General features: G+C 47.1%; 3 protein-coding genes across 3 annotated transcripts; 2 read left to right on the top strand and 1 right to left on the bottom strand.

The window, feature by feature from the left end:
• Nucleotides 1-7,283: 7,283 nt before the first annotated feature.
• LOC126563781 (protein Gawky-like) lies at nt 7,284-13,100 on the top strand. The gene is made up of 7 exons (XM_050220515.1): nt 7,284-10,328; nt 10,400-10,801; nt 10,940-11,556; nt 11,625-11,790; nt 11,859-12,353; nt 12,518-12,833; nt 12,910-13,100. The coding sequence occupies exons 1-7, from the start codon at nt 7,284-7,286 to the stop codon at nt 13,080-13,082; spliced, it is 5,214 nt and encodes a 1,737-aa protein (XP_050076472.1). The 3' UTR covers nt 13,083-13,100.
• Nucleotides 13,101-14,090: 990 nt separating this feature from the next.
• Nucleotides 14,091-16,028, bottom strand: LOC126564624 (zinc finger protein 28-like). Its single transcript, XM_050221705.1, has 3 exons — nt 15,912-16,028; nt 15,709-15,842; nt 14,091-15,312 (listed from the first exon to the last, which is right to left on the bottom strand). Exons 1-3 carry the CDS (start codon nt 16,026-16,028, stop codon nt 14,091-14,093), a joined length of 1,473 nt encoding a protein of 490 aa, XP_050077662.1.
• Nucleotides 16,029-16,352: 324 nt separating this feature from the next.
• Nucleotides 16,353-17,594, top strand: LOC126564941 (STE20-related kinase adapter protein alpha). Its single transcript, XM_050222068.1, has 3 exons — nt 16,353-17,203; nt 17,289-17,419; nt 17,502-17,594. Exons 1-3 carry the CDS (start codon nt 16,359-16,361, stop codon nt 17,585-17,587), a joined length of 1,062 nt encoding a protein of 353 aa, XP_050078025.1. The 5' UTR covers nt 16,353-16,358; the 3' UTR covers nt 17,588-17,594.
• The last annotated feature ends 129 nt before the right edge of the window (nt 17,595-17,723 follow it).

The following is a 17,723-nucleotide window of genomic DNA, read 5'->3' as shown; positions in this document are numbered from 1 at the left end:
CTGCCATTTTAAGTCAGAAGGAGCTGTTTCTGGGCGTATTTGGCTGTTACAAAATCTTTCCCCCCTGGAAAACAACTACAACATTGCGTAGAGGGCAATTCCCGACCATTGAAAACTCTTAGAGGGCGTAGAGACTTTATTGTTCCGCAGATTGATCGTTAGCGTTTGAGCATTCATAAAAAAAAGTCGATGAAGTTCGTGGATTACATTGGCATTATTATTCAATTATCCAGAGTAGTACACAATCACTCAGAACTAACATAAGGCATCGTTTGCTTCAGAACCATTTCAAATCGTGCTCTGGCCAATAAAGAGATTTCCAAGATCTCGAGAGAACTAAACAGATGTAAACTTTTTTTTATGACAATTATGACGAAGAATTTGTCTAGCTAGCCTTCCTTAAGGCCTCGTTTCATTCCGCAAGGATGGACTTCTTTCTGCAAGAAAGGGCTTTCACCCTCACAACCATATGGCATCGCAATTGCGTGTCTGTCAGTAACAAATGTGATTAAATTACTATGGACTATTGATACTGTTTTACTAATTCAAGGTCAGCTTGGAGCCGATGATGCAGCCATGTAGCACAAGTATTTCACAACAGGCCAGTCTCACACACATACAGCACATCAGTCCATACTAAAACAAACGTAAATGATGCTGAAACATGTCCATACATGTCCGCTTTCCTTTATTTTCATCCAATAAAAATAAATCTCCTATTTGTAATGGCTTTTTCTTTCTCAGTAACGAAGCACCAACAATCTTCAACAGCAACTCTGCTGCAAACCATTTTGTCCGCGTCCTTTGATACTTTGACATTTATCCAATATTTCTGTGCAAATTTTTGCCCTTTCGCTTCCGGTGCTCTTAATCGAAGGCTTCGGATTCTGCAGCAAATGGTATGCACGAAACCCGGAGACACGAATGGAGACGCCTGGTCCCGGACACCAGGAGCACAAGGATAAATATAGAAGCGAACTCACCCCAACTCACCCTTCGTCGGCTTTCCACCGTTTCGAAGAGGATTTACGTTTTCGTCCATTCGTTTTACAGAACCCTCTTGCATCCCTGGTTTTTCTCCTCGCCGCACAGAATGGAGCAGAGGCAGTAACAGGAAATGTGAACTGGTAACTGCGCATGCCTACGATTATCATTATCCTTCAAGCTTGCAGGTTCGCGTACGAGACATAAAAGTTTTTTGTCTCTATCGCCCCAGTAGTCCCATTTCCCTGTGCGCGGTGGAACCGAATGGAAAATCTGCACAACAACCATTGCCAGATTTACGAAAATGTAAAGCCCATCGGACGTAGCCGTGTTGGATGTAAAGAATCATCCCGAACAAGAGACAAGGACACCAGCATGCTAGAGCTCTTTTTCTCTTTCTCTCTCTCTCTCTCTCTCTCTCTCTCTCTCTCTCTCTCTCTCTCTCTCTCTCTCTCTCTCTATTATTATCCGTCTCATTCATTACATCCTTTGTAACACACATTCCAAAGCACAGTAAAACACCAACAAAAAAGCTCTCGCTCTATCTCACCTTGCTGACGTCAGCAGCAGCGTCCCTACAACCCCAGAATAGCTGTCTTTTATGGTGTAACGGTGCGGTTTTTCATACTGCACTTATGATGCTGTTGTGCGAATGCAGTTGTCATACGCGGCTTTATTTTGCCAATAACGAGAGAATCGAAAGCAATCGAATATGATTGGCAAACATTTTGTGACGGTAATTGGGTTTGGGGCTACCGGATAGCAATTACTCGGAACACTAATTGGTTGCCTGTGGCAGCAGCAGCAGCCAAAGTCAAGGACAAATGCCACTGACATATGGAAAATATACGTATTTGGCATACATAACGATGAAAAGCTTGTTGACAAATGATAAAGTAGAAAGCATACAGCATAATATCGAGAACATAAAGAAAAATTGCGTCATTGCCAATCATCGAGTGCACCGCTGCACATAAACGAGTGCATCACATAGGAAGTAATAGCGAAGAAGATGTTGATGCATTGTCAACACGCCAGAAGACGGGAAATAAAGCTAAAATGGGTATAATTACTTTGTGCAAGCGAGTCAAATTGTAAAACGAAGCAACGGGGAATCATCGGTGACGCTTACCGTGAAGTCAATGCACAAGCCCACTAATTAGTTATTGTGCAATTCCGTAGGAAATTACACCTATTACTACAATTCCGTCACGATGATTGCAAAAAGAATGCTAATGAAAGTAATGAAAAGCTTTGACTAATATATATATATATAATGTTTTTCTTTCACCGGTTTGCATACAGTTGCTCCGAGTACACATGAGATATCTTGATTTATTTTACTGAATTTGATGTCTGAAGATTTGAAGACAAATTTTATTTATTTTATTCAGCTTTTCATCGGCTCAAGGCGGAAATATAAAAACTTATTTGTCATGGATGGATGGATCACGACCTAAGTAGTCATAGAAAAACAGCCGAGTCGTTTGTCACCCATCCTGTCCCTTCTGGTAATTCAATCTGATGCAAGTGTCCCATTTTAGGTGGGTGCCACTGTAGAAAGCTTCCGGTCAAAAGATCAGCCAGCTCATCCACCCGAATTAATCTTTTTCGCTCAAAAATGATCTAGTAGCACTTTTTCCTCCCTACTGTTGACTAGCGATGATCGTGTAGACGTAGAAAAAAATGATAGAATAAGGTTTTTGGTGGTCGACGATCATGCAGCAGTAACAACTCCAGGGGGGAGCTTTCTTTTCTACCCTGTAACCTTATTGCTCTGGCCATGTTTATGCTGCTCGCAACAGTAATCACAGCATAACAAATACCCAACACGCAAAAGGACGCATATGATGATAGGAAAAACATCCCTGGCCAATATATATAAAAAAAATCTGCTCCCCTTCTGTCCCTGTGTATGCGTGTTTATGTGTATGTGTGCGTGCGTGTATATATACAGCACAGCACTTGAATTGGCAACCCCAAGGTCGAAATTTGGTCGTTTGCCGCTTAGTAAACTCACCCCCTCCCCCCCCGAACGGGTGACCATTATCACCCTCAATCACACACAAGCATACAAATAATACACACTTACTTATCACACTGTTGCTGCATTGCGCTGATTTGCGTTAGTCGTATTGTAGTTATGTTTTTTTTTTACTTCATGTAGGTATTCCTCCTCTGGAACAATTATTAAATTGGCCCAGGCAAATGGTTGCTTCGATGGCGATTCCGTTGAAGCGTTTTCTTCGCTGACTAGAGCACGACGATGATGGTGATGATGGGGTCAGTGGAGTCTGCAGCAAGCTCGCCCAGGAACATCACGGTATCGAGGGGGCACATACATATGGATGTGTGTGTGTGTGTGTGTGTATGTGTGTTTCTAAGAAAAATTGTGCTTTTTCTCAAGTTTCTTCTTCGCTTCGCTTGCCTGCCTTTTCTACTATTGCACACTTTCACGTATCACTACCACAGCACCGCACTGCACTACTAAAAACTGCACACGACTTTTCCTTTGGAATGTGAAAAAACGGCACACTGGGATGGGTGGATATTTCCATCCGCGGACCAGGCGCGACACGGTCAGCTTTTTGTACACGTCCCCACTTGTCTCGCGCGACTCGCGGACTCCTTTATTAATAGTAAAACTTTTTCACTCAAAATGTTTCCGTTTTTATTATTATGCTGATGATTACTATGATTGGCACAAATAGTAGTAGTCAGACAGATACACGCACAACACAACACTCCAACACCAGCCACACAATGCAGCGCATTTTTCCCGTTTTTTTTCAGCGCACATAGCAGCACTTCTTCTTCGACTAACGATGGCCACCACCAGGCCAGGGCGCATTCACGCAGAGCCGCGAGCTTTCTCGTGGAGCAGCAGCCACACTCTAGGGCCTAGCCTCGCAGCGCACGATTTTGTGCACGATGACTATTTTTTCGTTGCTTTTGCTTCTCCGTGGATGGGAATTGACGAAAACTTGAACGCCAATCATTACGAGCAGCGCCTACTACCCACTACTACACACACACCACTTATGCGCGCGTACGCATACCGTTACGTTCTCCACCAAAAATCCAAAGGGGGTGGCAAACGGGCGGCCCGTTTTTCACAATACCTTTTTTTTTTGCTCGCTTCTTCTCGCCTCTCTTCCTCCACCCTGCTACTGCCGTGTGGGGCAGGACGCGTATGCTGCTGCTTGCGACCCAACCTAGGTGCCACTCTCACTGCTGCAGCTGCACACCGAAGCTGCAAGGAACTTGTTCTATTGTAGCAGCGGCCACAATTCCGGTTTCGGCGCCCTGTTCTGGTACGGCGATAAATACTTTATAAATCATTTCATTTCACCGCGATGCCCTGGAACGACGACGACACAACGACGTCCGCCACACATACCATTTGCTACACTTTTGGCGTATTCCACCACACGTACACAACAGCACTAGCCTGCCCAGCAGCAGAATTGTAAAACTCTAGCTGCTGTCAAACTTCGGGCTCGCTTCGGCCGAAACGTCGGCAGTCGCGGTGCAAGCAAGTTCGGTGCTTGTAAACATTTTTCAAGCAAGCCGCTAGAGAGCTTCAGCGCTGCACGCACACACAACACGCACGCATCGCGCACAGTGCCCATAGATGTAGCTGTAGAACATATTTCGCCTCTGTGGGAAAAAGGGCAGCCACTCATCGGTTTGAAGAAGGTAGAGTTATGTTGCTGGTTATTTTCATCGTTTAATAGGGTATTATGGTGCTTTAAAGTGTGTCCTAAACCTGTTGGAAGTTACGGTGTGTGAAATTAAATCGTTATTCAGTAGCGCAAACGCGTGCAAAAGTGTTTATTTGGTGAAGAATCGCACTCGCCAACTGATATCTAATATGGCGGCCGCGGAACCTAATGCTATATGCACTTTGGAATGGGGCTGCAGTTTCTGCAGTGGGGGAGAGACTACTTAGTGCAAACGTACAAGCTGTAATGTTGATGTGCACTAGGGATCCACACACGGCCAGTCCGCTAGTAGCACGGGTTGGGAATGTATCGTGAGCCTAGAAGCTGTGGCGCTGTGGGGTACGACGGACTTGGCTTCAGGGAGTGGCAAAACGGGCAAACGGCGACCCGCTTATGCTGCTGCTGCTATTGCAAACATCATCAGCGCAATCAGCAGACGGAGCGAACATTTGAGTATGTGTTATTGTTTTTGAAGAAAAATTGTCCGATAGAACAGTGAAGCAATTCAGTTACCATGTGCCACAATGGGACTAAGTGTAGTGTGAAAAACTGAAGAAATTTTTCATGATTGTTTTAATTAACATTTTGGGGAGTGTGTTGTGAAAAAAGGGGCAATACCGTCACAAAGTTTTCAGAGCTGTAATTTTTATTGCTAACTATGTATAAATGTATCTGTGAGTGTAGAGATATAAATAATTTTTGATTTAATTAATGTTAAAAGTAAGCTTTTTCCAATTCCTAATCAAGGCGATTTTATGCGTGTTCGGTGAGAATTGTACAAGTGGTTTTTTGACGTGGTCACATAGAGACGACGGTCCCTCTTACTCTTCCACATAAGCTAACACACGCACGCATTCACACACACAATCACCGAAGGGGGTTGGTATGTTGAAAAATAAGCAGCGAAAAGTTATGTTGGCCCAAGTGGAAAGAAAAAAAACAACAACGCATCAATAAGCGACACACGAAAGAGCAGACAAAACAAACATTACCACCCGCTCGCAGGCCGAAAACACACACACACACACACACACACACACACACACACACACACACACACACACACACACACAGAGAGAGAGACTCTCACCGTAACAAAACAAAGAAATCAAATCTCGATCTTTTCCCGTGTGTGTTATGTTCGTTGGGAGAGCCGTTCTGGATGAAAAGGATATGCTGCGATGTTGTAATGTTGATAGCTGTGTTATGCAAAGAGAAAAGAAAGAGAGAAAGAGACCCCTACCTAGCATCGCGATCACACAGAGAGAGAGAGAGAATCAATTGTCAGAGAGAACAGATCTAATACTTCTCTTGAGCAGCATAGCGCGTGAAGAAAACATAAAATTCTTCACACAGCAGCAACTTGCTGTATGTTGTTGCCGTGGTACAAATGTTATCATATCGTCACGCGCAGAACAAATACAGTATCAAACATAACAATACGAGTGGTCACTCTTTAAACCACCGCTGGAGCATATTTTTTCGAAGGTCAAAGAAAATCTAATATTTATAGGGAACCAAAGGTCAGTTTAGAAAATAGCGAGTCATTCGAGCTTCTAAGCGCTTGTGTCCGACAGATTCTTGGAAGTCAGTCAGAACAATCAGACACCGAATTTCTCGATCCTAATCTCATTTGAAAAAAAACACCATTTGAAATATGGAAAAAATCGCACATTTTTCAATTCTTCGGAGGGTCACTCCGATGTACAAATTCTTCAACGGTTTTCATAATTTTTTAACATTTTGGTTTTCTCAATCGTCCTCTCATTTATTTACTGCTCATTGTCCGATATTAATAACCGATTTATGTGTCTATCTTTCCAGAATAAGTACTCCTTCCAAACAACAGTTCTCGAAAGTCAGTACGTACGGTGATACTAAAAACAAACGACGACGAAAGCCGTCCGTTGCTGATTTGTTAGTGTTTAGTGTTTGTGCTCGGCAGAATCGTGCTCTCACTTCGTGCGGAATGATTCAACCCGCCTAGCGCAAGATCTGTGATAAATTTTAGGTTAAGCTTCAAACAACAAGTCCAGTCCAGCAATCCAATTTGTCGATTTCTATATCTCTGGCATCCATTCCAAAAATTTGAGCAGGAAAAAAGCTGGACATTTCCGTCCACCGCGAAAGGTATAACATGCGATATTAATCCTCCGTAAATTATTAAATATATGTTTTACTTTTCTCTCTCTCACTCTCTCTCTCTTTCACTCACTCTCTCTTTCTCACCTTAGAGCCTGGTGCTCCGTCCTCGCAGCAGAAAGCAGCAAGTGAAACCAAAAAATAGGCTTCCTTTGATCCCTTTGCATAAAAAAGGAAGCATTTCAATACGTATCAACCTACAGTACCGCGAACCTTCTCCTTCATTCATTAAACCTTCTGGCGTGCCATCGCACAAGATGCTTGTGGACAACAGTGTAGCGCATCAGAACGACGAAAAGATGATGGCGATGAAGATAGAGGCGGAAAACTGAAGCGAAAGGTGCAATCGTGCATAGAACGTCTCGTTACATTAATCTCGCATTACACACATTAAGCCAGTGGTATTATCTCGACACCGGTCGGTTATCGGAGATGGATGATATTAAAGGAGTGGATCAACTCCACAGTATGAAGGAAGAGCCGGATTTGTTGCAGGAGTTTATCACCACCATATCGTCTGCAGCTCAACAGGAAGAGGTGGCATTTAACGAAAAGAATGATGGACGTTCCATCGTATCAGACCAGCTCGTCGCAATTAGTCCCAAAGCCATCGTTATGATTTCAACAGCATCAATTGAGATGAACGGGGACAATCAGATGGTATCCATCTGTCGAACCGGTCCGGATAGCGAACCATCGAATGTGACCTCTCGCCCTACTAGCCATACCGACGACGAAGAACAGCAGCCGACCCATATTGATTCTGTGACATTGAAATGTGATTTAAATGATTACCTGATTAACCTTATTAACGTTAGATGTAGTTTAGCAGAGTTGACGAGCGCCACTCGGCCATCACCAAACGATATCATGCCGGCAGGACGTTCGCCTACCGGTGGTACGTCAACTTACACATACTTTGATGAGCTGGTGCGCTGTGTCGAGCGTGAACACCGTCTGTTACTGAGCGGCTTATCCTCCAAAATGCCCCGATTGCGGTTGTGTGGTGGTGGAGAAGATTCCATCAATAATGGCACTAGCGCTTGGGGTACACCGCCAGGCGCCACCAACGGTACGCTCAATGCTTGGGGTGTGTTACCCAATCAGCAGCAACAGCAGCAACCACAGCAGCCACTACAACAGCCATTAGCACCGTCCGCTTGGGGAACCGTTAGCAATAATAGCAGCCCAGGCAGTAACAACAACAACAACAACAACAACACCGGCTCTGGCATCAGTTCCAATGCAGCAAATGGTAACGGAAACGCGACGCGAGCTGGAGATTCCAGCAAATCCCAATCGACTTCCGGACTATCGAACGCCTGGAATGCCACCGTAAATCATGGACGGCCGGGTGGTGGAGGGAATGTAGCGGCGAACGTTGCAAACAACAACGGCAATCATCATCATCACGGCCAAAACAACAATCAGCAGCTTCAGCAGCAGCAGGCAGCTAATATGGGCAATAATAATGGACCGGCAGGGAATGGGACCGCAACGAAGCAGCTCGAGGTGCTCAACACGATGCGTGACGCACTGTTCGCTCAGGATGGTTGGGGCTGTCAGCATGTCAATCAGGACACAAACTGGGAGGTACCGGGTTCACCGGAACCGCAGGGGGGTGGTGGTGCTTCCAGTGCGGGTTCTGGTGGTGCTGGTAAGCCGGACGGAGCAGGCAACGGCGGAGGGGCACACGGAACTGCCGGACCGAACGGAAGTTGGAAGGCACAAAACATGAACAACGGGACCGAGCTTTGGGAAACAAATTTGCGCAGCGGTGGTGGCCCGCACCTCCAACAGCAACAAGCTCAACAACATCTGGCACAAGCAAAGACCACCACACCGTGGGTTCCAGCGAACAATCTCGGCGGGACCTGGATGGAAGATGATGATGGTAGTGCTAGTGCTGGAGGTGGTGGTGGTGGTGTTGCTGGAATACCGGAACCATCCGCTAGTGTATGGAATGGCAGTGCGGCTGCAATCGTTGCCGGTGCGGTGCCACTGGTCGGAACGGGTGCTGGTCCAACGGGTGCTGGGGCCTGGGGTGCTCTTAACAATAGTAACGTTGTAACGGCTCCACAAGCTGCAACTGGGGTGACGACAACGGTTGGAGGGGGTGGTATGTGGCCGCCAGGGACGGGTTCTAATGCATCCGCCATTACAACGGCGGCCGCTGGCATACCAACGACGGCGAACAACTCACAGCTGGCGGTCATCACTGGTGTGAAGAAAGATCTGAACGAGTGGGGAACCGGTGTTGGGCCAGTTGGGTCCAGTGCGGTGGTACAGCCGGGTGGTCCTAGTATAATTCCAGCTGGCAGCGGTGGTGGTAGCTGGGATGGACGACATCCGGGAGGAAACGGTGGCGCTGGAGGCACTGTCGTCGGTGCTGTAAACGGACAATCGGCCGGTGGTTTCAACATAAACGCAGATTCGGTACTGCGTGGCGATCCACGGGGCATTTCCGGTCGGCTAAATGGAGCTGCAGCAGCGGCGGCGGCTGGTGGTAGTATGTGGGGTGTTGGAACCGTTTCGGATCAGCGAACGGGAGCCGGACAGCAACAGTGGGGAAACGGGAATGGTGGTGGATCGAATAAGCTTCCCCCGACTTCCAACTGGGATGATGGAAGACCGTCCTCGCTCGATGATGCGACCGGTGGAGTACTCTGGGGACAGGGTAACGTGGTTGGGTCCCTCTCCCGTCAAAATTCGACCGGATGGAAGGATGTGGCAGATGTAATGATGCGTCCCGGTGGAGGAGCTGGTGGTGGTGGTCCGATGCAACGCAATCCGGTGCAAGGTTCCGGACCGTTCGGACCTGTGCCCATACCATCCGGTGCGGCCGGGAGTGGTGGTGTACGATCACTCGGCAAAGACGTTCGAGTGGATTGGGGCAGACAGCAGATGCAAGGCATCGGACGCAACGGGTCCTGGGACGATCAACCACCCGGTTGGGGTGACGAGAAAACGGGTGGCGCTCCGTGGAATATGGATCTCGCATCGAATGCTGGTATGGCTGGTGTCGGTGGTGCTGGTGGCGGATGGAACAAAACGCCGACCACACCAAAGTCGGCCGGTCTTGGATGGCCGGATCCGGGTGAGCTGGGAGGAGGTGCCACAGATTGGGGGCTTGAAGGTGGTGGACCGAAGCCTTCCGTCGGTGTTGGACCGAACAAATCACCGTTGGAATTTGTACGCGCGAGCAAAGAGTACCGACTACTGTGTGAGATGGGCCACAAAAAGGAGGAGGTAGAGTTTGCCCTGCGCACGACCAACATGAACATTGACGATGCAATGGAAGTGTTGCGGCATGGGGCTGCCGCGCTGGCGGCCAGCGGATTAACCGGCGGAGGATGGCGTCGCACACTGTCCGAGGATCATACGGGAGCCGCCGGGCTGGGGATGGGTTTTGATGGAGCGTACTCGGGACGAATTGCGCCGCTCAATCATGCTACCAGTGGATTGTCCTACTCACAGGTAGGGGTCACTATATCAGCGGAGAGTACGTGTTGAATACAATGTTTTACTAAATATTCTTCCTTTTTTAGAACAATCAAAATATGCTTCACAACATCCCTGGTGGTGGTCCGGTGGGTGGCCTTGGTCTCGACAGTACCGGACCGACCAATCTGGTGGCGCTCAACAATCTGAAATATCTGTCGCAAGGCGGTGGCGCACCGGGCGTCGGTTCCGGTCATCCATCGTTCAATCACAACACACTGCTACCCCCTGGTGGTCGGGGGCCGAACCAACAAGCTCATCAACAGCAGCAGCAGCTGGCAGCGGCAGCAGCCATCGCCGCAGCACCACCCACCAGCCAGCAGCTTCGTGTGCTAGTGCAACAAATTCAGCTGGCCGTCCAGAACGGTTTCCTAAATCATCAGATCCTCAACCAGGCGCTTGCACCGCAAACGTTTGTCCTGTTGAACCAGTTGCTCTCTCACATTAAGGTAAGATGGCGTCTGAACCCTATGATCAATGACCGTCAACCTGACGTAGGTGGCCCGGGGCCCGGGTAGGCGGTCGTAGAACACAGTATATTTTTTTTGGTTCTAAACCACCACGGTTAAACTGTCTGTGTCTTCCAGCAAATGCAACTGACGCAGAGCAATCTGGCCCGAAGTGGTTCAACCAGCGGTGTTAGTGCCGTCCAGTTGTCGTTAGCCATCAACAAGCATAAAGCGCAAATCACACAACTTCAGCAGCAAATAGCTGCCCAGCAGAGCATTTTTATGAAGCAACAGCAGCAGCAACAAGGACATCAGGGATCGATGGGTCCACCGCCACCACTAATGCAATCCAATCCAAATGCCGGCCTCGGACTGGAGTTTATGCGCCAGCAGCAGCAACAGCAACAACAACAAGATCTCATGGCACTACAGAGCAACTTCGGCGAGATGACGCTCGGCAAGGAATCAATCATAACGTCCACCGGAAGCGTTTTCCCGCCATCGGTCGTTCCGCTACAGCAACACGCCGTCGTTTCGGCAGCCCCTGGCAATAATGTGATTGTCAGTGGTGGCAGCACTAGTCAGCAGTCTCGCTTAAATCAGTGGAAGCTTCCATCGCTCGACAAGGACCCGACCGCTAGCAAAGATGATCTCACCGATTTTTCACGCGCTCCCGGCCCATCGACGGCAAAGTCCGCGTTAACCACTACCACTACCAACACTAATCTAAGCTCTCTAGGTCTCGTGCAAGATGGGTACGTATTGGGGCACGAGTTCGAGAATACAGTCGACAATTTAATTAACGGTGTGGGGATATTTGCAGAACCTGGACAACAACCGGTCGTACAAGCCTGGCAGATGGCGGCTGGCCGGAGCAAACGGGTGATACCGACAGCAAAGACTGGACAACCGCCAACAACACCTCTTCGCAGGATAGTTCCGCTTTCACCGATCTAGTACCTGAGTTTGAACCGGGAAAACCGTGGAAGGTGAGAAGATCACGCGGTTTGGTGGAAGGACTGCTAGTAACGCTTCCTTACCATTTCCTTAAACACAGGGAACACAGCTTAAGATTGAAGACGATCCTAGTATTACGCCGGGTAGTGTGGCACGCTCACCACTCTCCATTGCGACCGCCAAAGACTCGGAGCTGTTTAGCGGTGTTACCGAGAAGACGTCCCCCATCGCAGCCGCCGACGCCGGCGGTTTGAATCTAACATCTTCCGCCTGGAGCTTCAACACCGCTTCGCTAACCTCGGCAGCCAGCGGCGGCAACAAACCGTTACCCGGTAAATCCGTTTGGTCGGATAGTTCATCATCCGGTAGTGGTGCGACTGTAACCAGCTCCGCTGCCGTTGACGTTTGGTGCACGCCGATTGCGAAACCTTCCGCTACACGAGGCCCACCACCGGGATTGGGTGGTGCGGCGGCTAACAAGAATGGAAGCGTTGGACCTACGCAAGCTCAGCGGGGTGGAAATGGTGGTGGTGGTGGTTGGGCCACTGGTGGTGGTGGTACATCGTGGCTTTTGCTGAAAAATCTTACTTCCCAGGTATTCTTCTACGTGAAGGGAAATTTCGGGCGGGCAGTGAATGAAAATGCTGATCCCTCTCTCTCTCTCTCTCTATCTTTCTCTCTCTCTCTCTATCTTTCTCTCTCTCTATCTTTTTCTCTCTCTCTCTCTCTCTCTCTCTCTCTTTCAATGCCTTTCCCCAGATCGATGCATCGACACTACGCACGCTCTGCATGCAGCACGGTCCGATACTAAACTTCCACTCGTATCCGGCCCATGGGCTAGCCCTCTGCCGGTACGCAACCCGGGAGGAAGCGGTCAAAGCTCAACAGGCGCTCAATAATTGTACGTTAGGCACGAGCACGATCGCTGCCGAATGTCCGGGCAGTGAGTCGGAAGTGCAAACGTATCTGCAACAGCTGGGCGGTACAACAACGACCAATGTCAATGCGGTCAGTAACAGTGCTGCGAGCCTAACGTCACCATCATGGCGACAGGATCGTCCTCCGGGTAGCTCAGGTACGTATTACTACGCTTTTTGCACATTTACATTTTTGTAATGTTTGCGTCGTTTTTTCTTTCCCTACCCCCAAAGCGGGTGACGCATGGGGCGCTGGATGGGCGATTGGTGGTGGTTCCGGTAGCAGTGGTACCGGCCAAACGGTAGCTAATCTCTGGGCACCGCTCGATGCCGGTGCAGACAACGGTACACCAACCAGCTTGAATTCGTTCCTACCGGACAGTTTGCTTGGATCGGAGCTGAACTAATAAGCCGGATGTCAGCTAGCTTTTCGCCCGTTTTTTGTGGCTTTGGACACCAAACCTTTGGCGAAGGGCTTCTTCAGCTTTTAAAAGTCCACTCAAGATTAGAAACCTTAGAACGGCGGGTGCAGTGATTTTGTTTGTTTTCTTTTCCCTCTTTTTATTGCGTTTTTCTTCGCCCCCCAAAAGTATTGAATGTGTTATTTATTTTTACGAAATACTTTAAAAGTACATTTTATACCGTATTGTGTAAGAATATAAAACTAAGCTGTTTTTCCGTTGTTTTTAGCTTTTTTCCTGAGCTATCTTTTTCTTATAAAAACAAACAATGTTGTCCTCGTCCGCGTAGTTCAAATACACCTAAACCATCCAAAACAAACTGTCTGGCTGGCTTTACGATACGAAATACCGTCGTCGTCATCACCATTTGTCGATTGAAAAGCGTTCCCACAGACAAAAGGGGAAATATTTATTAATTTTAATATACACAACCTTCGCGAAAGCGCAGCAAAAAAAAAACAAAAACGATGATCACGATCCACACGACGTGCGGATCAAACCGGAATAATATGGAAACACACGCATTAGATTTACTATATTATGAAAGGTATATACATAAATGTTATTGAATTATTTTTGAAATTATTTAGATATAAATGGAGAGATAAATAAATGAAACCATTACATGATCTAGCGAACGTGACCGAGATCAAGTGTCTGTTGGCTTTGTTATTTTATTTTATTTTATTTTTTTCACTTGTAGAGCATTTGTGTCTCTGAGACTACATTCGCCTGTTTACTGTGTACGAAAAGTAGTTTATAATAATACAAAACTTTTGCGGATGTGGCGATTCCAATCTTAGGCCTCACACCTCATATACTCCGTTCCATATTACGATCCTCTCTTTAGACCCTAGTTCCTTCCTAATCCGTTTTAGTGCAGCTTTGTTCTTAATATTAAGTTAGAATTAAGATTGCATGTTGAGTCACCAGGCAAACATTCATGAAATTATTCTAACTATTACTTGCCTTACTACACGTTGTTATGTGCCGCTGGTACAACCGATTACGGGTAAACTTTCTCGCACATACACAAACAAACGGATACACGCCGGTGTGTGTCATCTCGTGCCGCTTCCGGTCGCTCGTATACATGAACCGTTTCGCACAGTATCGACAGGCGAACGATTTCTCCTTCGTGTGCACCTTCAAATGTTCCTTGAGTTGGGACTGATTTTTGCACTTCTTCTCACAATGCGGACAGGCCGCATAGTACGCATCGGTGTGAATACGCTGATGCATCCGGAGGTTCGATTTTCGATGGAACCTTAGCCCACAAACGTTGCAAACCTCCTGCTTCTCCCTGTGCAGCAACGAATGGGTGGAAAGATTTTGTTCGTTCTTAAACCTTGCACCACACTCCTCACAAACGTACCTCCGCTCCGTACTGTGCACCGGTTCGTGAGCCGCCAGCCGAGAACGTGTCGGAAAGGAGGCATCGCACGTGCTGCAGCTGTAATTGCGCGGTTTGTAAGGAGCGTTCTGGTGCGTGTAAAGGCTCGCTTTGCAGCGGAACAGTTTGAAGCACAGTTCGCACCGTACCGGTCGCTTAGGATCGTGTACCGTTTTCCTTATCAAATGTCTCTCGACGGTGTGTTGAAGCAGTGATTTGATCGTTGGGAAGGATGCATAACAGTCGCAACATTTTTTCTCCGGTGCGTTAAATAAGCATGGGTAAGCTTTGGGCCGTCCTTTGCTCGCTGGATTAAGTAAACGTCCTTTCAACTGCCAAAGCAATCCATGTGTGGCAAGTTCTTTGGCGCTGGGAAATGCTTGATCGCAGTTGCTGCAGAAGTGACATTTATGTGGATCATTTTCCTGCTCGGAATCTAGTAGGCGGTGCTGCAAACGAATGTGCCTTTTCAGTTCTTGTTTGTAATGGAACGTCAACGAGCAGTCGCCATGACAACAGTAGTAGCACGAATCGCCTTCAGAAGACTGGTTGTTCAACGGAGGTAAATTTTTACTATCTTCCTGAACGTCGTCTTCCTCGTGGTAGTCATCGGATTCATGATCAGTATTTTCCTGGATTTTGTCCTCATCAAGGTACTCCTCGACAAGGTAAATATCATCTGGTGAAGCAAGAGGCGTTGAACTTTCCCAGAACGACTGGAGCGGCTGTCTATTCTGGTCTGATTGGGTTAAGAATTCCACCACCAAATGTTGTGTCGGTTTGCTGCAAAGATGGAATAACGAGCAGCGGAAACTGGAGCTCACTTAAATATGTTTTTTTTTGTGTTTTTGTGTTCATGGTCATTTTACACTCATTTTTAATTTATCAATCAATGGTTCTTTTGCCCCGAAAGTTATTTTTAAATTTCATTTTTTTACATTATTTAGTTCTTTAGCAGACTTCAACTTTTTCAAATAATAATGGTAAAAGTGAGAAAAATTTACTGTTAGTAATGATATTTGGTATACCATATCTGGTCACAGGTACGAACAACTCTGCTTACTCACTAGGTCGCCTAAATGAAACTTTCCCTTTTTTTACTATAAAAATACTAGGAGGCTTACTTGCCCCAACTTCCGCGCTAGTCTTATTTCTATTTGCGGCATTTTTCTTACTTACTCATTCACAAGAGATTTCTGTGCCTGTAGCGTGCGTTCCGAGTGTCGGCATTTCTTAACAAACAAGAAGGCAGATTCAGCATCATCACAGCATTTTACGCATATGTGGGACGGTAGATCGTCATCTTCCGTCAGCTAAAAAACAAGACAAACGAGTGAGTTCTAAGTAGCACTCAGCTGGTTCGCATGTTTCTATTACCATACCTTTATACCAGCGCAGGTTTCTATTACGTCTGCAAGCGTTGTTGCATCACTGCTGGCACCGAACAGAAAAGTACAACTGTCGGTGAATTCCAAACAAATACGACACTTTAAGCTCATAATGAAATTAGTTTACATATTAATTACAGACGGAAGAAAGGAAAATTTGCCGCATTTACCGCCGCAGCTTACGATAAATTGTGTTTGTTTACATCGGAAACTGTCAGCGCTGACGTCGGATTTGTTTGTCAACAACTCTGTCGAAACGTCAAAAGCGTGCTGTGGGTCCTACATAATCAAAGCAACCAATCTCAGAGGCTGGTGAGAGTTTTCTGGTGCCCTGAAAGTACTTAAAGTTTTATTACTCTACCGATTTTGTGAAGTTCTTGCTAAAAAACTGATTAACACCAACCCAGAACCCCGCTACCCAGTCCGATCAATGAACCCAACATGTTCGACAACAACATCAACAATTACGTGCTGAAGGTGGAGCTGGCGAAATGTTTCGACAATCGCGGTACGGTATATTTGGCCCAGCACCGGCCCACCAAGAAGCATGTTGCGATGAAAAAATTCCTCGTAGAAGATCTCAAGAACGACATCAGCTTCGTGATGGATGAGGCAAAGCAACTGCGAGAGTTCGATCATCCTAACATACTGAGCTACCACACGATGTTCGTAAACTATCTCGATCTGTACTTTGTCCTGCCGCTGATGTGTTACGGTTCGTGTAAGGACACGATGAGCAACTACTTCGAAACTGGCTTCCCCGAACCGATCCTCGTCTGCATTCTGCGCGACATCCTGCAAGGGCTGGTGTATCTACACTGGAAAGGTTACATCCATCGTTCGCTACGAGCGAGCCATGTCTTCCTGAACGAAACGCGTGCTGTGATTGGTGGCTTTCGCGTCTGCACCAGCATTCTTGGTGAGGGAAAACGCATACGCACCCTGCACGATCTGCCACCCCATTCGGTGAAATCGTTGAACTGGCTTGCGCCGGAAGTACTGGCACAGAATCTTATCGGTTATACAGAGAAATCAGACGTGTACAGTTTGGCGATGACGGCGTACGAGATGGCAAATGGTGCCGAACCGTATTACAACATCACGGCCACCCTCATACTGGCGGAAAAGCTGAAGGGAGGCGTCTATTTGCCGATGCTGTTGGATGCAACGACCGTACCAAACGAGGACGGACCCTCGAATGAGCCGATCACACCGTTACGGCAGATTTACGTTTCCCGACAGTTTTCCGATGCTTTGCACAACTTTGCCGAAAGGTGCTCGGAACGGTAAGGTTTTTACTGATTTCTGAAGAGGACTGGGTTAGTTGAGCACTAATTCATACATACATTACCTTTTTTCCCCCTCCAATAGAGATCCGAAGAACCGGCCCAGTGCATCCGCCTTATTGTCACACCCGGTGTTCAAGCTGGTCGCAAATACCAACATTAAGGAACAATTTGCCCAGCACTGCATACAGAAGGTGGACTTTGACTCAATTCAAGGTAAGCCTGCTGCCTTGTAAGACTTGCTTTGATGCAAAGATTTCTTACTAATATTTGACCTTTCTACTCTTCGGTAACGCAGATTCAGACATCAATCTGCAGGACAGCTTTTCACAGATGCGCGTCGAAACCGGTAGCTCCTTCGAGTGGGACTTTGACGATTCGTAACGGTGGGAATGGACTAGTAGCGGACGACAGATTATATTCCATCGGTTTATGGAAGGATCGGAAGATTTAGACAACTAAGAAAAAACCATAACTGATTCCTATATATCATAACATGAGAGATAGAAGAGTTACAGAA

Source organism: Anopheles maculipalpis, chromosome 3RL (genome assembly GCF_943734695.1).
Source record: "Anopheles maculipalpis chromosome 3RL, idAnoMacuDA_375_x, whole genome shotgun sequence".
Classification (NCBI taxonomy): Eukaryota; Metazoa; Arthropoda; class Insecta; order Diptera; family Culicidae; genus Anopheles; species Anopheles maculipalpis.
Note: the sequence above shows the minus strand (reverse complement) of the source record. Positions and strands in the feature narration are given on the sequence as shown.